This window comes from Balaenoptera acutorostrata, chromosome X (genome assembly GCF_949987535.1).
Source record: "Balaenoptera acutorostrata chromosome X, mBalAcu1.1, whole genome shotgun sequence".
Classification (NCBI taxonomy): Eukaryota; Metazoa; Chordata; class Mammalia; order Artiodactyla; family Balaenopteridae; genus Balaenoptera; species Balaenoptera acutorostrata.
Genome location: NC_080085.1, coordinates 44065047 through 44087982, shown reverse-complemented (window position 1 = coordinate 44087982; position 22936 = coordinate 44065047). Strand labels below are relative to the sequence as shown.

Below are 22936 nucleotides of genomic sequence, written 5' to 3'. Positions count from 1 at the left end.
TATATATATATATATATATTGCCAATATCATTGAAAATGGCATTTTATTATTTTGTCTTTTTGATTAGCTCTTCTTCCTCTGTAGCTGTTCTGTAGAGATATGTCATCCACCCTCTTTCCTTTGCACGCATTTACCATGGGCAGTCACATCCATTGCGACAGCCTCGGCTGCCTCCTCTCTGTGGATAATGACCACATGTCCATACCCTGCCCTAACCTCTTTCTAGCACTGCAGCCCAGATGTCAACCTGCTTGCTGGGCATGACTATCTACATTATTTGACAGCATATCAAACACGCTCATGTCTAAAATCAAACTCATGACTCCTGAAGCCAGCTCTGGCTCTCAACTTCCCTATCTGGATTAGTGATACCACCATTCTCCTAGGTGTTTCATGGTCACCTTAACTCCTCTCTCTACTCCATATTTAATTAGTAGTCCAAGCTTCTTGATTCTGTCTCTTATGTCCTTTCTCACATCCTTCCCTTCTGCTCCACCCTCACTGTCATTGCTCTACTTCTACCTTTTATTATGTCTATTACACTAGCCTACTCACTTCACTGTGCTTTCAGTATTTATCCATATAATTAATTCTACATGTGGCTATGAGAATAACCTTCCTGACATATGCTTTTACCATGTTGCTTTCCTATCCTGGAACCTCGAAAGCCTCTCTCTCGCCTATTGGTAAAGTAAATGCTTTATCCTGACACTTAAGGCCCACCGTGTTGTTGCATCATTCTAATTTTACTTCCTGTGTGCCTTACAGAAACTGTGTTCTTCCTTCAGCATGTTCCTGCTTTACCCACTCTTGTTTTTGCAAAACCTGGCATGACCTCTTCCCCAGTCTCCTCCAGCTGAAATTGTCCTGAGTCTTCAAAATCAGAGGCTCTGTGAAGTCTTCCTTGATTCAATCAGCTGTACTTTCCCCTTTTTTCCCTCATTGTCTGGTTTTAGACAGCAATTTTATAGTGTTTTCAACAAAAAATTAAGGAAGCTTACTTGCTTAATAATGTTTTTATTACATGAGTGGCTTTAAATTTTTATTGAAGTATAGTTGATTTACAATGTTGTGGTGTTAGTTTCAGGTGTACAGCAAAGTGCTTTGGATATGTATGTATGTATGTATGTGTGTATATATATATGTGTGTGTTCTTTTTGGATTCTTTTCCATTATAGGTTATACAAGATATTGAATATAGTTCCCTGTACAGTAAATCCTTGTTGTTCTCCTTTTTTAAACTCTCATTTTGTTAGCACTTCCTTTATGACACGATATTCTGCCCTGTTTAGTTACTTAGCTATTTTTATTCACCCCCTACCACACTATAAATTTCTTGAGCACAGGAAGTATATCTTCTTCATTTTGGCATGTTCCATAGTACCTCTCCAAGCACGTTAAATGTAGATAGGAGCTCCATAAAAGCTTGAATAAAAGACTGGTAAAGACTGCCAACTTTTTTTTTTTTAAGAACTACTAATGACTCAGTTTCGGGAATGAATTCTGTGCTAAGAAGGTACAGATGCCAGACAACCCAAATGTCATGGCTTATTCTTCTTTTTCCCTCACTATCCACAGCCAATCCATCAACAAATACTGTAAGCTCTACCTCTTTAAGATACCTCTAATCAAACCTCTTTTCTCTACCCCTACTGCTTCCTCCCTAGAACAAATCACCATTATCTCTTACCTATAAGAGCCTTTTTAAACTGGTTCCTTGGCTTCTACTCTTGTCCTGCCTAAATCTGTCAGCCAAGTGAGAGTTTTATAAAACTTAGATCATGGTAGTCCTCTGCTTAACAACCTCCAGTGACTTACTTCCCACTACACTGAGAATAAAACACAAACTTCCTATCTTGGCCTTTGGAAACTCCATGATGTGGCCTTGGCACTTCCCCAACCTCATGTCCCTGTACTGCCTACCTTGCTCACTGTGCTCCAGCTCTGCTGAGCATTGGCCATTCCTCATTGTCATGTTTGCTCGAAGCAGAGTGAGTAGGTTCTCTTGGTTGTATTTAGGTCCTCACTGTCATTGGACGTTGTCTTTGGGCTTCATGCCTTTAGTAGTGGAGATGACTCAGGGAGTGGCCAGAAGCAATTCTAAAGGTTTTGAGACTTGACTTTAGGCAAAACTTTTGTGGAGTCCATCATTTTGCTGAAAATTGGTACTCCGATACTGAGTTTGAGCTGAGGGAGGTATTTGGCTGAAAGGGAAAAGAAAGGAAATCTTATATTATTCCTGTAACCTTCTTCCCAAGGGATGCTATAAATATTACTGATAGAAATCGGAGCTGGAGGACAAACATCCTCCACCTTCTTTATCACTCTGGGTGTTGATTTAGGAAATTGGGCATCACAGCAGAAGCTGACTCAACAGATGGGATTCTGTGAACCTATTGTCATTTTCCCTATGTGCTCCTCTGAAGTCTCCCTCAGGCCTCTGGTGTTGCACCCTTAGCTTTTGTATATAAGGGAAGAGAGAAAAGCCCTCTTTGTTATTCAGATTCTTGACTTGCTCCCCTTGCTTCTAGAAGCTGTGAAATATGCACCATCCACCTCCTTGCCTTTGGGATCATTGACAAGAAATAGTCTATGATGGGTATTTGATATCAGACTATACATAGAAAAACTAGAGTATGCTTCACAGCCCACTCTGAAAGAGAATTCCAAGTACAGTGTTTCTAAACTACTGAGCATTTTTCTAGCCCCTAATATTTGCAGAGCTCTCCCACATCATTCATATGGTTGCTTCGTGCCAACCTTCTTTAGAAAAAGAGGTGTCCCTGTGTTTTAAAGATTCCAATGTGAAAAAGTGGAGAAATGAAAGCAAAAGGTCAAGTGTAAAGGCCCTAACCAGATGAGGGTATTGCTCTTTACTTGGAAAGCCAAAAGACACCCCTTGACACGCAGCACAGCATTTCAGGGAGTCTTTACTCCCACCCCAACATCCCTTTCCTTTCTTATTCAGTACCCTGGGTTTCCTTTAAGCCATGAATGGATCCTGAGGTGGAGGCTGGAGAGGGGGATCCAGCAGGTTTACATGAAAGAACTTGACCTGGCTATTCCGAGAGGTGAGGGGAGGTAGTCCCTTCTATGTAAAGTACCTGTATCTCAGATGACCCAAATTATAGCTCCCCAACTGACAAGAAAGGCCTTGTCCTAAAAGTTCTCTTTTAAATTATACATACATATATACACCCACATACACATAGATATACACACAGATACATACATACCCATACATGTACACAGACATATACATTCACACATTTACATACACATACATGTTCTCCCTTGGTTGGGTCTGTATAAGGAAGGTCTCCAGATCACCAGGTTGCAGGGTCCCCCAGCTAACAGTGTGAGGGTGTGAGGAGGCCTTCAGAGCTCTATATCCCTCTACAGTGATCAAGCGGCTTTTGCCTCCTTCTGTCAGATAAACAAGCCATGCATTGTTCTGTCCACCAGCTGTGTGCGGGCTTCCCTTCCTGCTGAGCGGGCCAGAATGAGCATGGATTCCTTCATGTGGGGCAGGTGGAATGTGCTGTTTTGGGGTGGGGGAGGCTGGAAGAGCCACAGAAAGTAAACGGAGCAAATCAAGGACACTCTTTTGTGCTTCTCCTTATCTAAACACTTTCAGAAAAGGAAAGAGCCTGCAGTAGGTTATGGGCCAGACCTCAGGCTAAGCATAACCCCAAGCAACAGGGGCCATATTTTTCTTCTTGCCCTGGGTTGGATCAGAGCCCCGGTTCTCTTTCTGCTTGCCCTCTACCTTCCTCCCTCCAAGTGGCTCTTGAGGGGTCTGCTGGGAGCCAGGCTCAGAGACTGGTAGTGCTGTCGGAAGGTATTGGGGTGACACCCCACTACAGCAGCCAGAGGTTGACTCCTTCTAGAATTGGTCCACCTCCCTCTCCCCACCTTTCACAACAGCCTTTATGAGGCCTCTTCTGGGAGCCAGCTTCTGACACATCTGCCACTTCTGCCTGCATGTGCTCACCCTCCTTGCACCCACGCCAAGTTCTTATCCTCTGAGTGCTTGGAAAAGAAGCAGTCATCTTTTCCTTCCCCTGAACATCGGAGGTGATACTTGCTCATGTTGTCTGGAACTTAGCTCTGCTAAGGGAGAGGGTACCTCTTTTACCCCCACCCCATCTCCCAGCCTCCTTTCTAAATCCCAAACTGGCCAAACTGCTCACGTTCCTCTCTAATCATCCTCTGCCCAAGGATTTCTTCAGTATATGCTATCTGTGCCCATCTGCCCATCATATCACCTCCTCTGGTGACTACCCAACTGTCATGCCCCCACCCTGCCTCCCTACCTGAGCCAGTCCCAAGAACATGCTTGCACCTTTAATCAAAACTTCCTCAGCCCACCTGGCCACTGACAGGGCCAGACTGCTATCAAATTTGTTATTCTTTATTTTGTTAGGAAATGGGGGGGGGGGTCAGGGAAGCATTTTTATGGACTGGGTTACTGAGTAGAGGCTGGGTACCCAGGCCTCAATAGTGACATTAAAAGGGACTGTTTATTCTGATGCTGTTTCAGACCAGGGGTTATTCCCTAGTGTACTGCTGACACTAAAGGTATTATATTCCCCAGTGTATCGTCAGAATGTGGTTATCACACTGGCAGCATCACCATCACTCTAGAGCTTGTTAGAAAGTCAGAATCTGGAGCCCAGTCTAGAGCTACTGAATCAGAATCTGATTCAAGATGGACAGGTGATTAGTCTGGCCACTGAGGTTTAAGGAGTGCTACTCTAGAGAACTAGGCTTGGCTTTTGAACCTTCTCTTAATTAGTCCTTTTGCTCTCCTCTTCATTTGGCTTGAAGACATTCTTTTTCTAGCCACTAACAATACCTTGCCCATTATTATTTGGGGTAGAGGACAATATTAATAACGGATATCATTTATTGAATGCCTATCACGTGCCAGGCATGCACTGCAGATGAGGAAATTGAGGCTCTGTGACACGCCCAAGGCCAAACAACTAGTGGGTGGGAAAGCTGAGACTCCAAGCCAGATCCACATGCACATAAAATCCCCAAACTTCCCCCTTACAGTACTTCTAACTACCAAAGGAGGGCTTTGGCACCTGCCTTTTGTGGAACAGACAAAAGTCCACCCAAACCTCCCTAGGAGGTACAGAGGGAAGAGAGGGGAAGGTGCCTCCCGGCATGATTTCCCTAGAAAGTGAAGGCCCTGGCATCCTTCTTGTCCTGAGGAAGCTCACATAAACCCTCTCAGGGGCCAGAAATGGCTGGAATTGGGACCAGAGGCCAAGGGAAACTGGAGTGGGGATCCAGGAATATTATGAAGGGAAAACCCTAACTCTAAATCCCCAAGAGAAATCAAATTCTGATGCCTGAGCTTGGGCTTCGTGTGTGCAATGAACTCCTGTGGGGCTGCTCGGGGTTCTGGCTGTTGCGTAGGTCATTGAGGACATCATGTGGACCCCCAGGCTCGGGCCTGGGACTATTACGTCAGAGCATGCCATAGTTGGACGGGTTGTTTGTGACAGTGGACTTTAATGTTTTATTTTGCAGAGAGGAAACAGAAGCCCATAGAGGGGGAGTAAATTGCCAGAGGTCAGAGCAAAATCATGGCAGAGGCAGGGGTGCTTACTCCAAGCAGCACTATTCTGGAGTTGGAGTGTCTGGTGTGAAATGCAGTTTCCTTTGGGTCTGCTCAGGTGCCTGTAGGATGTGCAGACCCTGAAAATACAGCCCAGAATGGCTTGTGAATCTTTCTATCTCAGCAGGACATTCATCTTGGGAGAGCTCTAGGTTACTTGCCCCCATCTATGTAAAATCAGCTGTAGTGCTACTTGCTTTTCTGGACCTGGAGGCTGCTGGGCCTGGCTGATCTGGGCTTTCCTTTTCTGGGGCCCAGAGGACCTGCGGAGATGGCTGGGTGGGGTCAACCCAGTCCAGGAAGCACAGGAATTCTTTTAAGTGTATGTGTCTGGGGTATTTTTCTCTCTCACTTACGTGTATTTTTAAAAATTCTTTTTAGACACCCGCTTTATCTTTCCCAAACATCATTTCCTTGCTCCTTTCCTGAGTTCTAGCAGTGGCTGGGGGCCCAGCTTCCTTATTGGCCTCTGAGCTGTGGAAGGGGGCGGGCCAGGGCTCAGAGGAGGCTGGAGTAGGGAACAGGGGGGCTGTTTATGCTGCTGGAACTGCCTTTCATCCTTCCCTTTGCCACCAGGGTGCTGGCTGGTTTCTGGAGCAGCGTCTTCACTCCTATCCAGTTCTTGACACTGCCTTTCATTCCCTAAGGCTGTGGCCTCCTCTAGGCCCAACCAGGCTGATGGCCATACCTTGCCTTCAGTGCTACTCCTTTCTGTTCTTGGAACTGGGACCTGGCTGTGCTTGAGCCCCTTGAATCACACTCAGGGGCTTGGGCTGATGGCCCCTCTTGTCAAGAGGACTTAAAGGAAGGCAGATGGGTTTCTGCTAAAGGAGGATCCAGCCTGCAGAAAGAAGCCCAGGGGGCTGGCTGGAGGGGTTGTTGAGGAGCATCTGAGCTGGCTGGATAACCAGCTCTCTCCTAAGCCATCTCCCCATCCTGGGCAACTTCCATGGTAGGTACTACTGGTAGCCATGGCCATCATGGCTGCTTCTCCCTCTTCCCCCTTCGGCTTTCTTTCTTCAATATCCCGTTTTGCTTCCTAAGAAAGGAATTTGGGGGTAATGAATGATAGGGTGTGTGTTTAATGCTAGTGCCTTAGGAGAAAGAGGTTGTTGCCTCCACAACTAGGCCTGGAGCTACATGGTTGGTGGTTGGCATTTTCTTACCTCTGTGCTTATTTCTCCTCATCCTCTTTCCCCACTGCCTGAGGAGGGGATGGTTTAAACTTTAGGACTACTGAGACTTCCCTTTTCTGACTGCTTCTTGAAGGAATGGCTAGGAGAAGCCTTAGGTGTATAAGCTTTTTGAGATAGATCCCTCTTTGAGGAGGCGGGGTCGTGTGGTATCCTAAAAAGGGTTGGAGGACCTGAGCCTCATTCTCAACTGCTGGTTACTAGCTGTGAGTTCTTGGCAAAGCAGTTCAGCTCTCTGTGTCTCTGTTTCTGCATCTGTAAAGGGACCATAATAATAGCGCTTACTGATAAGGCTGGAGTGAGGATTGAATCAGCTAATGCATGCAAAGTGTGCAGTGTCAGGTACATCTTAAGTATCCAATAAATGGTCCCTGTTGTTATTTTTTTAAGTTAATAGTGTTATGTTTTTTTAAGTTAATAGTACGTCAGACACGATGCTGAGTGATTTCACACGTGGGACTGCATTTAATCCAGACTTTAACTCATGAATAAGGGATGGTGATCATCTCCATTTTACAGATAAAGAATCTACAACTCAGAGAAGTGACTTGCCCCAGGTCACACTGCTAGGATTGGAATGTGAGTGTGGACTGACTCCAAGTCTAGGGCTCTTCAGGAATAATAATAGGCCAGGTATTAGACCCTGTAGATAGTTTCCTCTCCTTTCCTAATCTAGGGCTAGAAGGCTCCAGCTCTGGCTACAGTTCCTCCACTGGGATTTTCCTCCCTGCAGCTTGTGCTTTTCTCCCAGTGGTCCCAAAGCCCCCACTGCCTTGCTTCTGTCTCCGTTAGGGTTGTTTCCCACTCCTGGAGAAACCCTAGAGAGAGTAGGAGCCTTTGTAAGCTATCTTTCAAAGTGTGGCAAGGGAGTGATGCTAGTGGAACCTTGACAGTGGATGGACAGATCTGGGTGGAAGTACTCTTAAACCATCGAGAAGGACAAGCCTGAGCTGACAACCCTTACTATAGTACCTACTACATATTGACCACTTGTTATGCATCAGTATGTGTCCCAGATGCTTTGAGAATATTCTCTCTCATCCTCACAATAACCTAGCCAGGTAAGGATTATTGTTTTGTTTTGTTTTGTTTTTTAGATAAGAAAACTGACTAAAGCTCAGATAGGTTAAGTGACTTACACAGAATCACACATCCAAAATGGTAGTTAGGCTATGAACCTAGTAGATCTGTCTCACTTGTTTTTGTCTCGTTGCCTGCTGGCTTGGTATAGTTGGTAGGATGAGACTAACGTACATGAGATGATGATGAGCAATATCAAACATTATATTATGATGGGCTAAATTGTGGGGACTAGATTACTAAGGACAAGCTCCCTGGAGTATACGTTACTCGAGCAGTACCTTGAATAACAGGTGGGATTTAGAGTAACAAAATGAGAGGGGGCGTTCCAGGCAGAGGGAACATTCACAGTAACAACTGAAACCCTATTCTAGGCAGTTGACATTCATGGTCTCATTTGATTTTTTTACAACTCCATTAATTAGGTACTGTTATCCCCATTTTACTATCATGGAAGCTAGAGCTCTGAGAAGTGAAGGCGCCTGTCTAAAGCAATAGAGCTTTTAAGTGGTGGATTCCAACCAAGGTCCAATTCCAGAGCCTGTGCTAGATTCTAGTAGAAAACCAAAAGCAGAGCCACAAAGCTGGTTGCAGGGTGTGATTGGAACAGAGACATGAGAGGCTGGGCTGGGTGGGTAAAGATAGCTTATAAAGGGCTTTGAAAGTCTGATCCAGTTTACATTTGCTGCAGGACAGGTTAAGAAATAGGGAGCCAGTGAAGATTCTTGAATAGGAAAGTGCCACAATCCAATTGGTGTTTGATATGATATGATCTAAAAGCAGTGACTGGAGGTGGAACAAGGTGAGACTGGCTGGCAGACTAACACAGCATTTTGGACACAAAGTGTTAAAGGCTAGAACAGGAGCTGTGGGTGGCGGGCTCTGTGGAGGAGAAAAATGATTATGTGGAATAGCCTCAATGGAAATAATGGTGGGGGGCAGGGGGAGAGATAGAAAGAGGAAAAGCCAAAGAGATACTGTAAAAGAAGGCTCAGTAGAATTCAGTAAGAGACTGGATGGTTGGGGAGAAGGTGGTATCAAGGCTGACTGCCCAGGTTTTAAACTCTGCACTCAACTTCAGGAATGCTGGATGTGGAAGAAGGGCCCAAAATAAGAGAGATGCCGTGCTCTCCACTGTATCCTCAGTGCCTAGAAATGTGGTACATAGTAGATACACATGGTACCTAGCACGTACTAGTACATAGTACATCTGTGAGATGCTTTATAAATCGTTGTTAATGGATGACTTCTGGGTAACAGCCGCTGGAGAGGTTTCTAGCATCATGGTTTTGTGTGTGAAACTCTGGAGCAGGTGCCTCCCCACAAGGTCTTCTAGTGCCTTGAGCCTCCCTGCTGGGCACTCTGAATCCATAATAGAACAGTGTGGTTAAATGTGGGGGCCTCACCTCCTTTCCTTCCCATAAGTTTTAGCCACTGCTACTGACCTGTGGCTCTGGTTCCTGACCTTTGGTAGGCAGCTTCCCCTGCCCTTCCTCTTACACCTCCTTCTCTGTGTCTGGCCTGTTACCGCTCAACACATGTTTTCCCCAGCAAGGTCATTCTCCTCAGGACTACCTTTTTAGGCCTTAGCCCTCTAGAGCTCTGCACAGCTGGGATATTCTGTGTTTCCGCTGGGGTGAGGGGCATTCCCAGCTAGGATGGAATCAGCTTGAGTCTGTCTACTACTGCTCCTGGGAGGTAGAGAGCTGATTTATCCCCCTCTATAACAAGCGTGTTGAAAACACGGGCCCTTATCTTAGTCAACTCTGCTCCCTCAGTGTGTCTAGTATGGAATCTGCCACAGTAAATGAATGAATAAATTAGTAAATAAGCTATCATCTATTTACCTCTCCATCATCTCCTTTATTTATCGTCTGTTTCTCTTACTCTGTCATTATCTTGTTCTCTATCATCCATTTCTCTCTGTGTAGTTCCTTATAGTCTTTCTCAGACTTTTCTCCCTTTCTGTCACTTATTTTTCTCTGTACCATCTCTCCCTCTTATCTCTGTCATCTGTCTGGCCCTTCTGACGTCTATCTTTCTCTCCTTGTTTCCTCTCCCCTCCCCTTCTCTCCCCTCCCCTCCCTTCCCCTCTCTCTCTCTCTCCTTCCCCCTTCCCTCCTCCCTTTCCCCTCTCTCTTATTCTCCCCCCTCCCCTCATTCTCTCTCGTATCAATCATCTCTTTATCTTCTGGCACTACCCATGCCCCATACATGCTCTTCCCCATCCCATTCTTCCCCACTTGCAAGGGTGGCATCTATTCATGTGAAATATACCAGAGCACAGGGATGGGTCCTGTAGAAGCCAGTCAATGCAAGAGTTGTGGCTGCAGCCTCCAGCACCAGGCAGACGCTGTGGTTGTATCCAGAGCCTTGGCCTCAGGCCCATTTCCCTTTATTCACTCACCCCTGTCCTGCTGAACAGCCGGTCTCCCCTGTCAGCCTAGCACACCATCCATCATCTCGTTCTATTCTCCCTGGCAGGAGTTGGGGCTCCTTGCCACCCTTTTGCCTACAAACTTGGGGACCTCACCTCTGTGCCCATCTTATCCTTCACTCTCTGAATGCCTTTACCATGCTTTATTTGAATTAGGTCTTTCTCTCTCACTAATCTGTAAGTTCTCAAGGGCAAAGCCATATTTGATTGATCTCTGTATCCCCAGAGCTATGTACAGATGGTACACAAGACACATACAACAAATGCTGATCAAATGAATAAGCCAAAAATTGGCAGCCAATTAGTGTTGACTTGCTCAAACTTCTCAGTCATTTACCTATCCCTTTCTTAGAGAAAAATGGGAAGACTGGCCAGAATGAATTTTTTCTCAGAGAAAACTTAGGGTGGGCGCACTGTTCATTGGGCAGCAGCACTCACTTATTCCACAAATATTTATTGAGCATCTACTATGCGTCCGGCACTGCTGTACACGCTTGGGATACACCCATGAGCAAAAGAGCCCTGTGACGCTAACTTTCTGTATCTCCAGGGATTGTCCTTGGGGTGAAGGAGATTTGAGTACTGAGAGCTGAGGGGGTGGCCAGTAAGATTCCTACACCAGCTCCTTGCAAGATGTTCTACTTCATTTAAGGGAAAGAGGGGGTGGGGGCGGAAGCTGCCTGGGAAGTGATTTCACCTCTGGTTCCCTAAGTTGACTTCCTGCCCCTTTCTTACTGTAGGAGGAACGCCCCCGTCAGTAGGCCACATTCATGGCATGTGGCCAAGCTGCTGGAGGGATGCCCTGAAGCGGCCACCAACATGCATTTCCCTTCTGAAGCCTTCAGCTTGTCCTGGCATTCCGGCTGCAACACGAGGTAAGTCTAGAACCCTCCCCTCAAGATGGGGTAGAGGCTAGATCACCCAGCCACTCCTTCTCCTCTGCTCTAGTCCCCGTTGGAGGCTGTAGAGCCCAGAGTGCTATCCCGGAAAATGGGGTGGGGTTCCAGAGTGCCTGGCTTCTGGTCCTCGTCTACTGAGAACTGTCTGTGACTTCGGGACAGTCGCTTTCCTTTTAGAAAATGTTTCCTTGAAATACTGACCTCACTTGACTTGCAAAACACCACTCTCTCCTCCTTTTCGCCTTGTTTCCTTTGCAGTCTCTTTCCCTGGCTCCTCTGCATCGTCCTGGTCTCTGATATCGGTGGCCCTGGAACTGGGTTCTGGTTCTCTTCTCTAGCTACAGTGACTCATGGTGACCTCATCCATTGTTCCTCTCATCCCAGCTCTGTCACAGAACCAAAGCTTTCAGAATGGGAACCTCCCTGAATAACAGGGTCCACCTGCAATGAGGATCTCTCAATTTAGGGTGCTTGGCATGGTCTGTGGTTGAAACAGCTGCCCAGCAGACTCGGAGAACTTTCTCAGCAAGCCCAGAGCCAGCAAAGCTGCTGGCCTCAGCTGCCTTTTCCCTTCCACAACAAGATCTTCCCTCTGAGAAGGGATTTCTGTTGAGGAGGCTCAGGGAAGCTAAGGGTTGAGTTTGCCCTGACTCGGTGTCTTTATCTGGCATCGGAAGCCAGGGGCTCAGGGAAGAGGCGGAGGCAGTTTTGTTCTGGGAGAATACACAGAAATATATTCTGAGCTTGGCTTCTGTTTGAGTGGGGGCGTGGCGGTTTTCAGCAGGAAGGGTGGTGGGTTGGGTAGCAGATCCCCTTGCCAAGGAGTAATTGATGGATTCCTAGCCCAGAGGTCAAGTAAGTGGAGTGGCTAAGGGACAAGGCAGGGAGCAAGAATTAGGAAAGGCTGACCTGGGGGATCTTGTGGGCTCCCGCCACCGCTCAGCTCTGGTGTTTGGAGCTGTGGCCTTTCTGAGGGCAGCCTGCAACCTCCTGGGTTTCTAGTCACAGGGTGTTACTGGCATGACTTGGCTCAGTTTGGCTTTGTGTGTGGGAAATGGTACTTAAAATTCAAGATTGTGTCTGGTCCTAGTCGCTTCTTTGTTCTCCCCTGTTTGGCTTTGCCATGGGGGATGAGGGCGGCCTGGGTGGGCAGGGACCACTGTAGTATCAAAAGTCGTAGTAGAGAGGATGCTGATAACAATAGCCATGAAAACAACAACCAAGAGAGCAGCAGCTCCAGGTATTGAACCTTCGCTAGCTGCCCAGGCTGCGACAAGAGCTTCACTTTTATTATCTGATTTCACCCACAAAGCAACCCTCTGATACAGATATTACTATTATTTACATTTAACAGACAGTGTAGCAGAAGACCTAGGACATTAGACTCATAGAGGCCTGGGTTCAAATTCCAGGTCTGCTTCTTTAGCTGCTGTGTGAGCTTGTCAGTTTACTTTCCCTCTCTCAGCTTCAGTTTTCTCATTTGTCAAGTGGAGATAATAATCTCTTCCCTTCAGTTTGAAATGAGACATTGTAAAGTGCCTGGCACATTGTAGGTCCTCAGTAAATGGTGAGGATTACTATTACCAAGAAAAGAACAGGGGGACGCCTAAATTCTGGCCCTGTCTGGGCCATGAACTAGAGCTGGGCGATCTTGAGAAAATCACATCCTCACGATCACTTCCCTTTGCAGGGCTTGCTTGACACCAATGATTCTCAAAAGCATGGTCCCTGAACCAAGAGCACCAGCATCACCCAGGAACTTGTCAGAAGTAAAATTCTCAGGATCCACCCAGACCTAAAACTCTGGGCATGAGACCTAGTCACCTGTGTTTTGATGAGCCCTCTGGGTGATTCTGATACATGCTCAAATTTGAGAACCACTGATTTACAAAATGGGCTGGCTGAAATTAAATCAGCCTTTTCGGGCCCCTCTCAGATGCTAATAGTCTGTGCTTGTTTCTCCTAGCAGAGAGCTATAGCTGACTCCCTGGGGACAGCAATAGTCCAGAAGCAATTCTAGACTCACTGAAGGCAGAGAAACAGAGCACAACCCTCAGTGGAGTTCTCACACTGTTAGTCTTTGGGATCTTGCCCTATCCTTCTTCCACATATCATCTTGTCTCCCATTTTACCACATTTCTGTGGTACCCCCAGTGTCCATCTGTTCCCCTGTTTCCCTTCCTTCCTCTTTTGCCTTATCTCTCTCTCACTTGTGACATGGGTGCCTCTCCCATGGCAGGGCTGGCCAAGGTGGGAAAGGGATCTGGTGACGTAACTAACTGGTGTGTCCTGTGTCTTGCAGTGACGTGTGTGTGCAGTGGTGTCCACTCTCCCGGCACTGCAGCACTGAGAAAAGCAGCTCCATTGGCAGCATGGAGAGCCTGGAGCAACCAGGCCAAGCCACCTATGAGGGCCACCTCTTGCCCATTGACCAGAGCACATACCCCAATCAGCGTGACTCAGCCTATAGCTCCTTCTCGGCCAGCTCAAATGCCTCTGACTGTGCCCTTTCCCTTAGGCCAGAGGAGCCAGGCTCTGTGGACTGCATCATGCAAGGCCCAGGGCCAACTAAGGCCCCTAATGGCCAGCTTAATGTGGCCGAGACCTCAGGAGGTGGCCGGCGTACCAGTGGGGGCCACCTGACTCCTAGCTCCCAGATATCATCCCGTCCACAGGAGGTCCACCACTCAGGGCCTGCCAAGGCTGCCAGGGGTCCACCACAACCTCCAGTGAGGCGAGACAGTCTTCAGGCCTCCAGAGCCCAACTCCTCAATGGAGAGCAGAGCAGGGCTTCTGAGCTTGTGGACTCCTTGCAACAGGAGAAACCTAGCTTGGACACCATGCTATCCCCAAGGAACCCTAACAGGTTCTGCTGCCTCAGCGGGCAAGACCAAGTGACAAATGAGGGCCATCAGAACTGTGAGCTCAGCCAACTTCCTGAATCCAGCCAGAAGGGCTCTGAGCATCTACTGATGGAGGCCTCGGCCAAAGCTGTTGGATTCCCAAAAGCATATGACAAAGCTTCCAGCACAGATTCCAGCCCACTCAACCAGGCTTCAGCAGAACTAGCTAAGGCTTCTTCTTTTGGCAGCCCTCCACACCTCACAGGACATCGCCATAGTGCCCCTGAACAGCTACTGGTGTCCCACTTGCAGCATGTGCACCTTGATACTAGGGACAGCAAGGGGAAGGAGCTTCCAGCTGGGCAGGATGGGCAGGAGTGGACTCTATCCCCTTTGCACAGTAGCCACACAGGCAAGAAAAGCCCATGCCCTGCTGCAGGAGGAACCCAGGACCAGCCCAGCAAAGAGAGAAAGACCAGGCCAGTGGATGATAGACTTCTGGGTTCGGGGCATCAGAGCCCAAGCAGTTCCCCACATGGAGAAGCTGATGGACACCCTCCAGAAAGAAGTTTCCAGGACCCAAACAGAGCAAGCAGAGCTGACAGTGAATTGGCCAGCCAGCAGTCCTCTGCCTCTGGCTCCCTTGTTCAACAAACCACTAAAGTAGCTGGCCGCACAGAGGCAACTGAAGAAGGGGACAGCGAGCCCAAGGAGTGTGGCCGGGTGGGTGGTAGGCGAAATGGAGGGACCCGGGGCCGCTCAATACAAAACCGGCGCAAGAGCGAGCGTTTTGCTACCAATCTACGTAATGAAATTCAGAGGAGGAAGGCCCAGCTCCAGAAAGGCAAGAGTCCCTTGTCACAGCTGTGTGACACCAAGGAGCCAGTGGAAGAGACCGAGGAGCGCCTAGAAAGTCCTCCACTTCCTGCCTCTAACTCATCTCTTCTGTCTTCGTATAAAAAACCACCTAGCCCCAGAGACAAGCTCTTCAACAAGAGCATGATACTCAGGGCTAGGTCTTCAGAGTGCCTCAGCCAAGCCCCTGAGGGCCATGAATCTAGGACGGCCTTGGAGGGACGAATGAGCCCTAGCCAGAGACCTGGCCAGTCCTCTTTGAGCCTGAACACCTGGTGGAAGGCATCTGACCCATCCTCCTCAGACTCTGAAAAAACAAATGTTCACCGCGGAGTCCGTGGAGGTCACTGGAGATGGTCGCCAGAGCACAACCTGCAGCCACACGTGGCACTAGCCGTGGAAAACTCTTCCAACCCAGGTGACAAGGAATTGAAGGCTTCTACTGCCCAAGCTGGGGAGGAAGCCATCCTCTTGCCCTTTGCAGACAGAAGAAAGTTCTTTGAAGAGAGTAGCAAATCTACATCTCATTTGCCAGGTTTAACCACTCATAGCAAGACTTTTACTCAGAGACCAAAACCTGTTGACCAAAACTTCCAGCCAATGAGCTCCAGCTATAGGGAATTGAGGCGCCATCCCATGGACCAATCATATCACTCCACAGACCAACCCTATCATGCCACAGACCAATCATATCATTCCATGTCACCCCTTCAGTCAGAAACTACCACTTACAAAGAATGTTTTGCAAGCAAAGGTCTAGAACAATCCATGTGTTGTAAGCCACTACACTGTGGTGATTTTGATTACTGCAGGACGTGCTCTTACTCCTGCAATGTCCAGGGAGCTGTAGTCCATGACCCTTGCATTTATTGTTCTGGGGAAGTCTGCCCTGCTTTGCGAAAGAGAAATATGATGCCAAACTGCTACAACTGCCGGTGCCACCACCACCAGTGCATCCGGTGTTCAGCTTGCTATCATAATCCCCAGCACGGTACCCTTGAGGACAGCAGCTTGGCACCTGGCAACACTTGGAAACCCAGGAATCCAACAGTGCAGGTGAGGACTTGGCTCTTGGATGGGTGAGCTTCATTATTCTCTTTGTGAGGAGAAAGCTAGGTAAATCATTCGAAAACATAACAATTATAATATCTTAAAATTATATAGTGCTGGGTCCACCAGGTGGTAGCTTACTAACCTTGGGCAAGACATTCAGTGATCAAAATTGCACTTACCTCATCTTGAGAGGTAGAATAAAATAACTTTTTTAAAAAATTTTTATTTATTTATTTATTTATTTATGGCTGTGTTGGGTCTTTGTTTCTCTGCGAGGGCTTTCTCTAGTTGTGGCAAGTGGGGGCCACTCTTCATCGCGGTGCGCGGGCCTCTCACTGTCGCGGCCTCTCTTGTTGCGGAGCACAGGCTCCAGATGCGCAGGCTCAGTAATTGTGGCTCACGGGCCCAGCTGCTCTGCTGCATGTGGGATCTTCCCAGACCAGGGCTCGAACCCGTGTCCCCTGCATTGGCAGGCAGATTCTCAACCACTGTGCCACCAGGGAAGCCCAATAAAATAACTTTTGCCTCACAAAATGAACAGAACTGGGCTTTATATCCTGACTGTATAATTGGTATCTGAGTGACCTTAAGCAAGTCATCCAGCCACTGAAAGTTGTAGTTATGTGATTTTTTTTAAAGGGAAAAAGAAAAGAATTTTTACCTCATAAAATGGCCAGTACTAAATAAAGTCTTATTACCTCATCTCTAAAGTGGAGGAAAGTAATGGCTGCATCATGAATTAGTTGGGTGGATCAAATGAGATTGTGTAACACAGAGTGCCAGGCTCAGTGCCTGATCCAAAACAGCATGTATTCCCTTCCATTTCCTGCTTTAAAATATATTTGGAGCTGAAAAACTTGCACATGTCTCCCAGGCTTTGTTTGCAGAAACCCAGGTCTAAACTGGCTGTTGCTATACCCTGGTTATGACCTACAACTCTAATACAAGCCACCACCATCCTTCAGGGTATTTGTGGGAGGACTCCCTATGCTGTTGCCAGCTTACCGCCAGATTCCTTCCCCGTGTCTTCCCTAGTGCCACCTTTTGGCTGGTGCATTCAAACCAGAAGTTAGTTCCTGTGTTGAACTGTTTTTGCATAGGCCTAGACTTCTGAAAGACTTACTGTATGAAATTGCTCAATACATATTCTTTGAAGAAACGAAACTTAGGGGTAAAAGAAGCCTTACACAGAAGAGTACATACTCTACTATTCCTTTATATAAAGTTCTAAAACAGCTATTCTATGGGAAAAATTTTCAAAACAGTGGTTGCCTGTGGCAGGCAGCACAGAGATTGACTAGGAAAAGGCATGAGGGAACTTTGTTGGGTGATGATGTATATCTTGATAAGAGTTTGAGTTACACAGGTGTATACATTTGCCAAACCTTAACAGATGTATACTTAATGTTTGTGCATTTCACTGGAAGTACGTTTTGCCTAAAATACTGTAAACAAATATCGAACTTTAAATGATATGTATGCTTGAGTTTTTGAAGTATATTGATTTACACAACTTATTTTCTAGTTTTCAGCATACAGATGTTGCACATATTTTGTTATATTTATCCTTAAGATTTCATGTTTTCACTGCCATTGTAGATACTATTGTTTTCTTAAGGTCAAGTTAAAATTCTTTACTATTATGTAGAAATGCAATTTAATTTTGTATATTTTCCTTGTATCCTGCAACCTTGCCAAACTCACTTTTCTTGGTAGATTTTAAAACATTTTCTACATAGACAATCGTGTCATCTGTAAATATAAATAATTTTGTCTTCATTTCCACTGTGTATGGCTTTATTAGGAGAGGAGGCCCCTATTGCACTGTCTAGGACCTCCAATACAGTGTTCAGTAGAAGTGGTGAGAGCAGATATTGTTACTTTGTTCCCAGTTTTTCACTATTAAGTTTGATGTTAGCTGTAGCTTTTTTTGTAGATGCCTTATAACAGGTTGAAGAAATTCCCTTTTACTCCTAGTTTGTTGGGAGAGCTTTTATCAAGAGTGGATATTGAATTTTTTTCAAGTGCTTTTTCTGTGTGTATTAAGATGGTCATACAGTTTTTCTCTTTTAGTCTATTGATGTGGTGAATTACATTAATTGATTTTTGAAATAAGAACCAGCCTAGCATTGCCAGAATAAATCCCACTTGGTCATGACGTCTTATCCTTTTTATATATTACCAGATTTGATTTGCTAGTATTTTGTTAAGGATTTTTGTCTATGTATATCAGGGATTTCAGTCTGTAGTTTTCTCGTGATGTCCGAGTCTGGTTTTCATATCAAGATACTGGCCTCACCAAATGAGTTGGGAATTGTTCTCTTCTCTCCTATTTTCCAGAAGAGTTTGCATAGAACTGGTATTACTTTTTGCTTGAATGTTTGGTAGAATTCATCATTGAAGCCATCTGGGCCTAGAGTTTTCTTTGTGGAAAGATTTTTGACAACAAATTCAATTTCTTTAATAGACATAGGGTTATCTGAGTTATCTATTTCTTCTTGAGTGAGCTTTGGTAGTTTGCCTTTCAAGGAATTTGTCCATTCCATTTAAGTTTTCAAATGTATGGGGATAAAGTTGTACTTTGAAATGCATCAAGAATTTAAGATGGATTTGTGGATGGATAGAGGAGTGAATAGATACGTGATAAGGCAAATATAGTAAAATACTAACTGTAGAAACTATACAATGGTGGATATATAGGTGTTCATTTTAAACTTGTTCAACTTTTCTAAGTGTTTGAAAATATTCATAATAAAATGTAGGGGGGGAAAAAGGAGAGGAAATATAAAATAATGGTTTAAGGGCATGATGCCGAAACCAGACTACCTGGGTTTGAATTCCTAAGCATTCCCATCTAAAAAAATGGGAATGATAACAGTACCTACTTCATAAGTTGGTTGAGAGGATTAAATGATGTAACATGTGCAAGGCACTTAGAACAGTGACTACCAGATAGTAATCATTTTTTAAAGGTGAGTTATTATCTTTTGGAATAAAGGGAGATTTGGGCTTACCTTGAGAAACTTTTGCTGAAAGAAGGACCTGCAAGTAGACAATGGAGAAAAGGGGCTAAAGTAGGGGGTGGGGGTGGGGTAAGCAGATGACTGCAGAACGGTCATCCTAGGGCTAGTAACTCCATAAGGGAAGGAGGTGAAATTTGCAGGTTGCAGCAGCTGACAGCAGCAATGCAGGTGTGCCTGTGCCCATACCATGCCTCTCCTTTTGTGCTCTGAGGGAAGGACACATTGGGTTCCTAATGTCTGTTAGATTAGATAAGTAGGTTTGCTTAGATGCTAGGCTTTCAGACATGTGAACAGCCGTCCAGAAGCCACTTCATGCCCATTTCTACCCCTGCCACCTGAGCTCACCCTCCCCCCAGACATGGGGAAAACTTGTAGCATGGGTTAGGATACCCCAGCTCAGGTGGCTAAGGTACTTGCGATGGTGGCTCTCTGAAGTAGGGTTGAGATCCTGCTCTTTATGGCCCCTGGAAGAGGTTGTGGAGCCAATTGGCTCCTCTTTGGTGCTGTTAAGAGAACTAAAATCAGCACACACCTAAATCCCTCATGCTTCATGCCAGTTAGTTCTGCATATATTATCAAAGTATTTCATTTAACAACTATATGGGATACATTATAATAGGATCCCCATTTTACAGCTGAGAAAGCTGAGGCTCAGTGAGATCACACATCTTGCAAGTGGTGAAGCTAGGATTTGAACAACATAATGATAATTAACATTTGAGTGTCTACGGCGTACCATGTGCTGTTCCAGGCGCTTTACGTGTATCAACTCATGTCGTCCTCAGAGCAATCAAGAAATAGATACTGTTATTATTATGATCACTGTTAAATAGCTGGGGGAAATGAGCTAAGAGAAACTCGGTAGTTGGCCTGAGGTCACACTCAGTGTGGGATTTGAATCCATGTAGTGTGGCCTCAGAGGCCAAGCTCCTAGTTGTGCTACACTGCCTCTCCAAAAGCTGATTGCAAAGCCCAGGCCCTCCCCACTCTGGCAGGATGCCTCCTAGCAGTATAACTTCCACTAGGGCAACAAGTTCCTACCACAATCAATCTCCATCTGCAACGAGCCGTGGGGATATCTGCCTCTTTGATTCAAAGAGTGCAGACAATTTACAGCAACCTAAGTGGCTCAGTGAAAAAAAAAAAGTAATGTGATACTGGGGACTTGAGGAGATTGAGAGTTGGGACAGGACTTTGGTTGGGCCACTTCTGTTTACTGAGCCCTTTCCACAGGGTTAGACAGGGCATGGACAGGAAATCCTGGCTCCCACTGTGGCAAAACGAGTAATAGTGTCTTTGAAAGCAGGGACATCTTACAAGGGCATCAAGGCAGAATCTAAGTTAAACAAGTGGTTTTTGCTGCTCTCACATGACAGGTACAGGCAGGGACTTCTCTGGTCTTGTGAAAGCTGTGAAACCTCATCGTTTCCATGGCTACTAACATCCAGAGCCTCCTATGTGCCGAGTGCTGTGCTAAGCATTCTCTGTACACATCCCATTTTATCCTCACTCCTGGGAATCCAGCAAGGCTAGATAGCCTAGTCCTTATTTGCCAGACAGGAAGCTGAGGTTCAGGGAGGTGACATAACTACCCTCAAATAACAAGTATCTTAGCCAGAATGACTGACAACCAGGTGTCTTACCCCCAAAAGGTAGTAAAATTTTTTTTTTTTACTGAGGCAAAGTTAATAAAACTTTGAATGGGACCAATAATAGCATTGGAGAAAGCAGGACTTTGGAAGATCAGTGAGGTTTAGGGAAAACTGTGCATTCCCGTTGGGCTAAGTTCTGAGTCACTAGGTAGAGGGTACGGAATGCTGAAATCAGGGAGAATGTCAAAGGCAAATTTGCATTAGGCTTGGAGCTAGAATAGGAAGGCAGGGACATTTTTACAAATGGCATATGTGGCTTGGGCTGCAGGGAAAAGAATGCTTGGGCAAAGCCCTTAAGGACAATATGCCCAGGGTGAAGAGTCTCCTCCTGTAATATGGGGGATGAGTGCTCCCCAGAAATAAGCCCACCTCAGCCACTGTCAGCGGATCTGGAACGAGGAGGAAGGGCCCCTGCAGTACAGGGTGGGCTGGGATAGGGTTGCAGCAGCAGGAACTTTAGGCCTCCAAGCCCCCCTCAAGGGCTGCGGCTTCCAAGAAGATGCTTTCTATGGTGGAAGAGGCGAGAGGAACGAGCGGGTTCACTGGGAAGAACGAACAAAGAGAGTTTCTTTACAAGAGCCAGAACAAACAGCGAACATGCTAAACTGGTTTTTAACGTGGTTTGGGAGGGGAGTGGAGAAAGAGAGGGAAACTCAGAGCTTCTAGACCACATTGTCCAGGTCCTTGAGTGCTGTCTTAGACTCTGCATGCCCCCAGCAGCCCAGCAGGCCTCCTGACAGAAAGGCAGCCCTCTAGGTACATAGTTCTGTAGCCTGTATGGGAGAGTAGAAGGAACCAGCTGCGGGGGCGGGGAAGAGGGGGTGGGCCTGGCTCAGGACAGGCTCCTGACCTCTTTACCTTTCTGAAGCCATCTATATACCTGGCTGCCCAGAGCTCCCTAACTTATCAGGATTTTGCTTTGCAGGACTTTCCTGGGGACAAATGGAAACCAGTAACAGGAAACAGGAAGACCAGCCAGTCAGGGAGGTAAGTGACCGCTCTGGGAGTTGGGGTGAGTTAGTACCTCTGAGGCTTCTGTGGAAACTGGTAAGGTTTTCTATTTGCTCCGTTTCCTTTGAGGAACCTTGTCTGGTGTCAGTACAAAGGCCTTGATGCTGTAAGATGTAATCCAGCCTGCCCACTAGGCAGCTGGGCTATAGACCAAACTGATGGGTAGCACATTTTGGAATACGTAGTCAGGAGTATTGTGGGACATTGTGCCCATCAGCTCAGAGGCCTGAGGCAGGTGCCCAGGCACAAGGACATGGGGACCAGACCATGCTAAAACACAGATGGAAGGCATAAACTATGCTTGCCTTCCCAGCAGCCACTGGGTGGTTGGAGGGGCCAGAGAGGAGGTAAGACTGTCCAGCTACTGCTGTGCCTTTGCCTCAGAGCGTTTCTTGGGTTCTGCCACCTTTCTTTTTATAGGGCTTGTTGAGAGCTTAAGGTCTGTTCATTAAAAACCCAAGGCAGATCATGCTAACAATAGGGTAGAATTCCTAAAAGAAGTCAGGGACATTTTTACAAATGGTATGTATGGCTTGGGCTAGAGGGGAAAGAGTTGCTTCTGCAGAGCCCTTAAGGAAAAAAGAATGCCCAGAGTGGAGAATCTGTTCCTGTGATGTGGGGAACATGGCACCTGGCACTTATGCTCCAAAGACGTGAGCCCACCTGTCATAGGTGACCATGCGGAGGAGACAGTTCCCTCCTCCAGGTTGCTCTCCATCAGTCTGGTTGGAACCCCTCTTTTGTGAAATTGTTTGATATACTCTTTCAGCCAGTTCTTCTCCAGGACAAGAGGCCCATAAATTATATTGATTCTTTAACTCAAACTCCAGGAATAAAGGAGGGACAGGGCAGATGGCTCTTAGCTGTGCCTCTGTGGGGGCACCTAGGGAGAGGGCTAGAATCTGGATCCCCTGACCTCTGAAAAGCCCAGGGTTCTTTCCAGGGGCCTATATTATCCCCTGTGATTTGGTGGTATAGTCAGGAATAATTTGGGCTTTCTTTTGACTCCAAAGTCTGGGAAACCTATCGGTTTTCTAGTTGGCAATGGAAAGAGAGGAAGCCAACATTTACTGATCACTAAGTGTCAGTCACTGGGTTGGATCTTTTTATACCCATAATCTCATTTATTCTCCACAAGAGTTAATTTTACTACCTATTTTATAGATGAGGTCCAGAGAGGTTATATAACTTAGTTGAGGTCGCACAGCTAGTAAGTGATGGAGCCAGGACTCAGACCCAGGTTTGTCTGGCCCCAAA

General features: G+C 46.4%; 1 protein-coding gene across 5 annotated transcripts in view; it reads left to right on the top strand.

Annotated features, from left to right (window-relative positions):
• SHROOM4 (shroom family member 4) overlaps positions 1 to 22936 on the top strand; it is a 214810-nt gene that overhangs the window by 154932 nt on the left and 36942 nt on the right. For 4 of the 5 annotated variants that reach the window (XM_057538371.1, XM_057538370.1, XM_057538372.1 and 1 more), the window contains 3 exons: positions 11084 to 11218; positions 13545 to 15996; positions 21594 to 21655. In XM_057538371.1, coding sequence (XP_057394354.1) covers positions 11084 to 11218; positions 13545 to 15996; positions 21594 to 21655 — 2649 coding nt within the window. Of the gene's footprint in view, positions 1 to 6209; positions 6586 to 11083; positions 11219 to 13544; positions 15997 to 21593; positions 21656 to 22936 lie in introns of those variants that run through there. The other variant, XM_007188029.2, reaches the window with a different exon arrangement.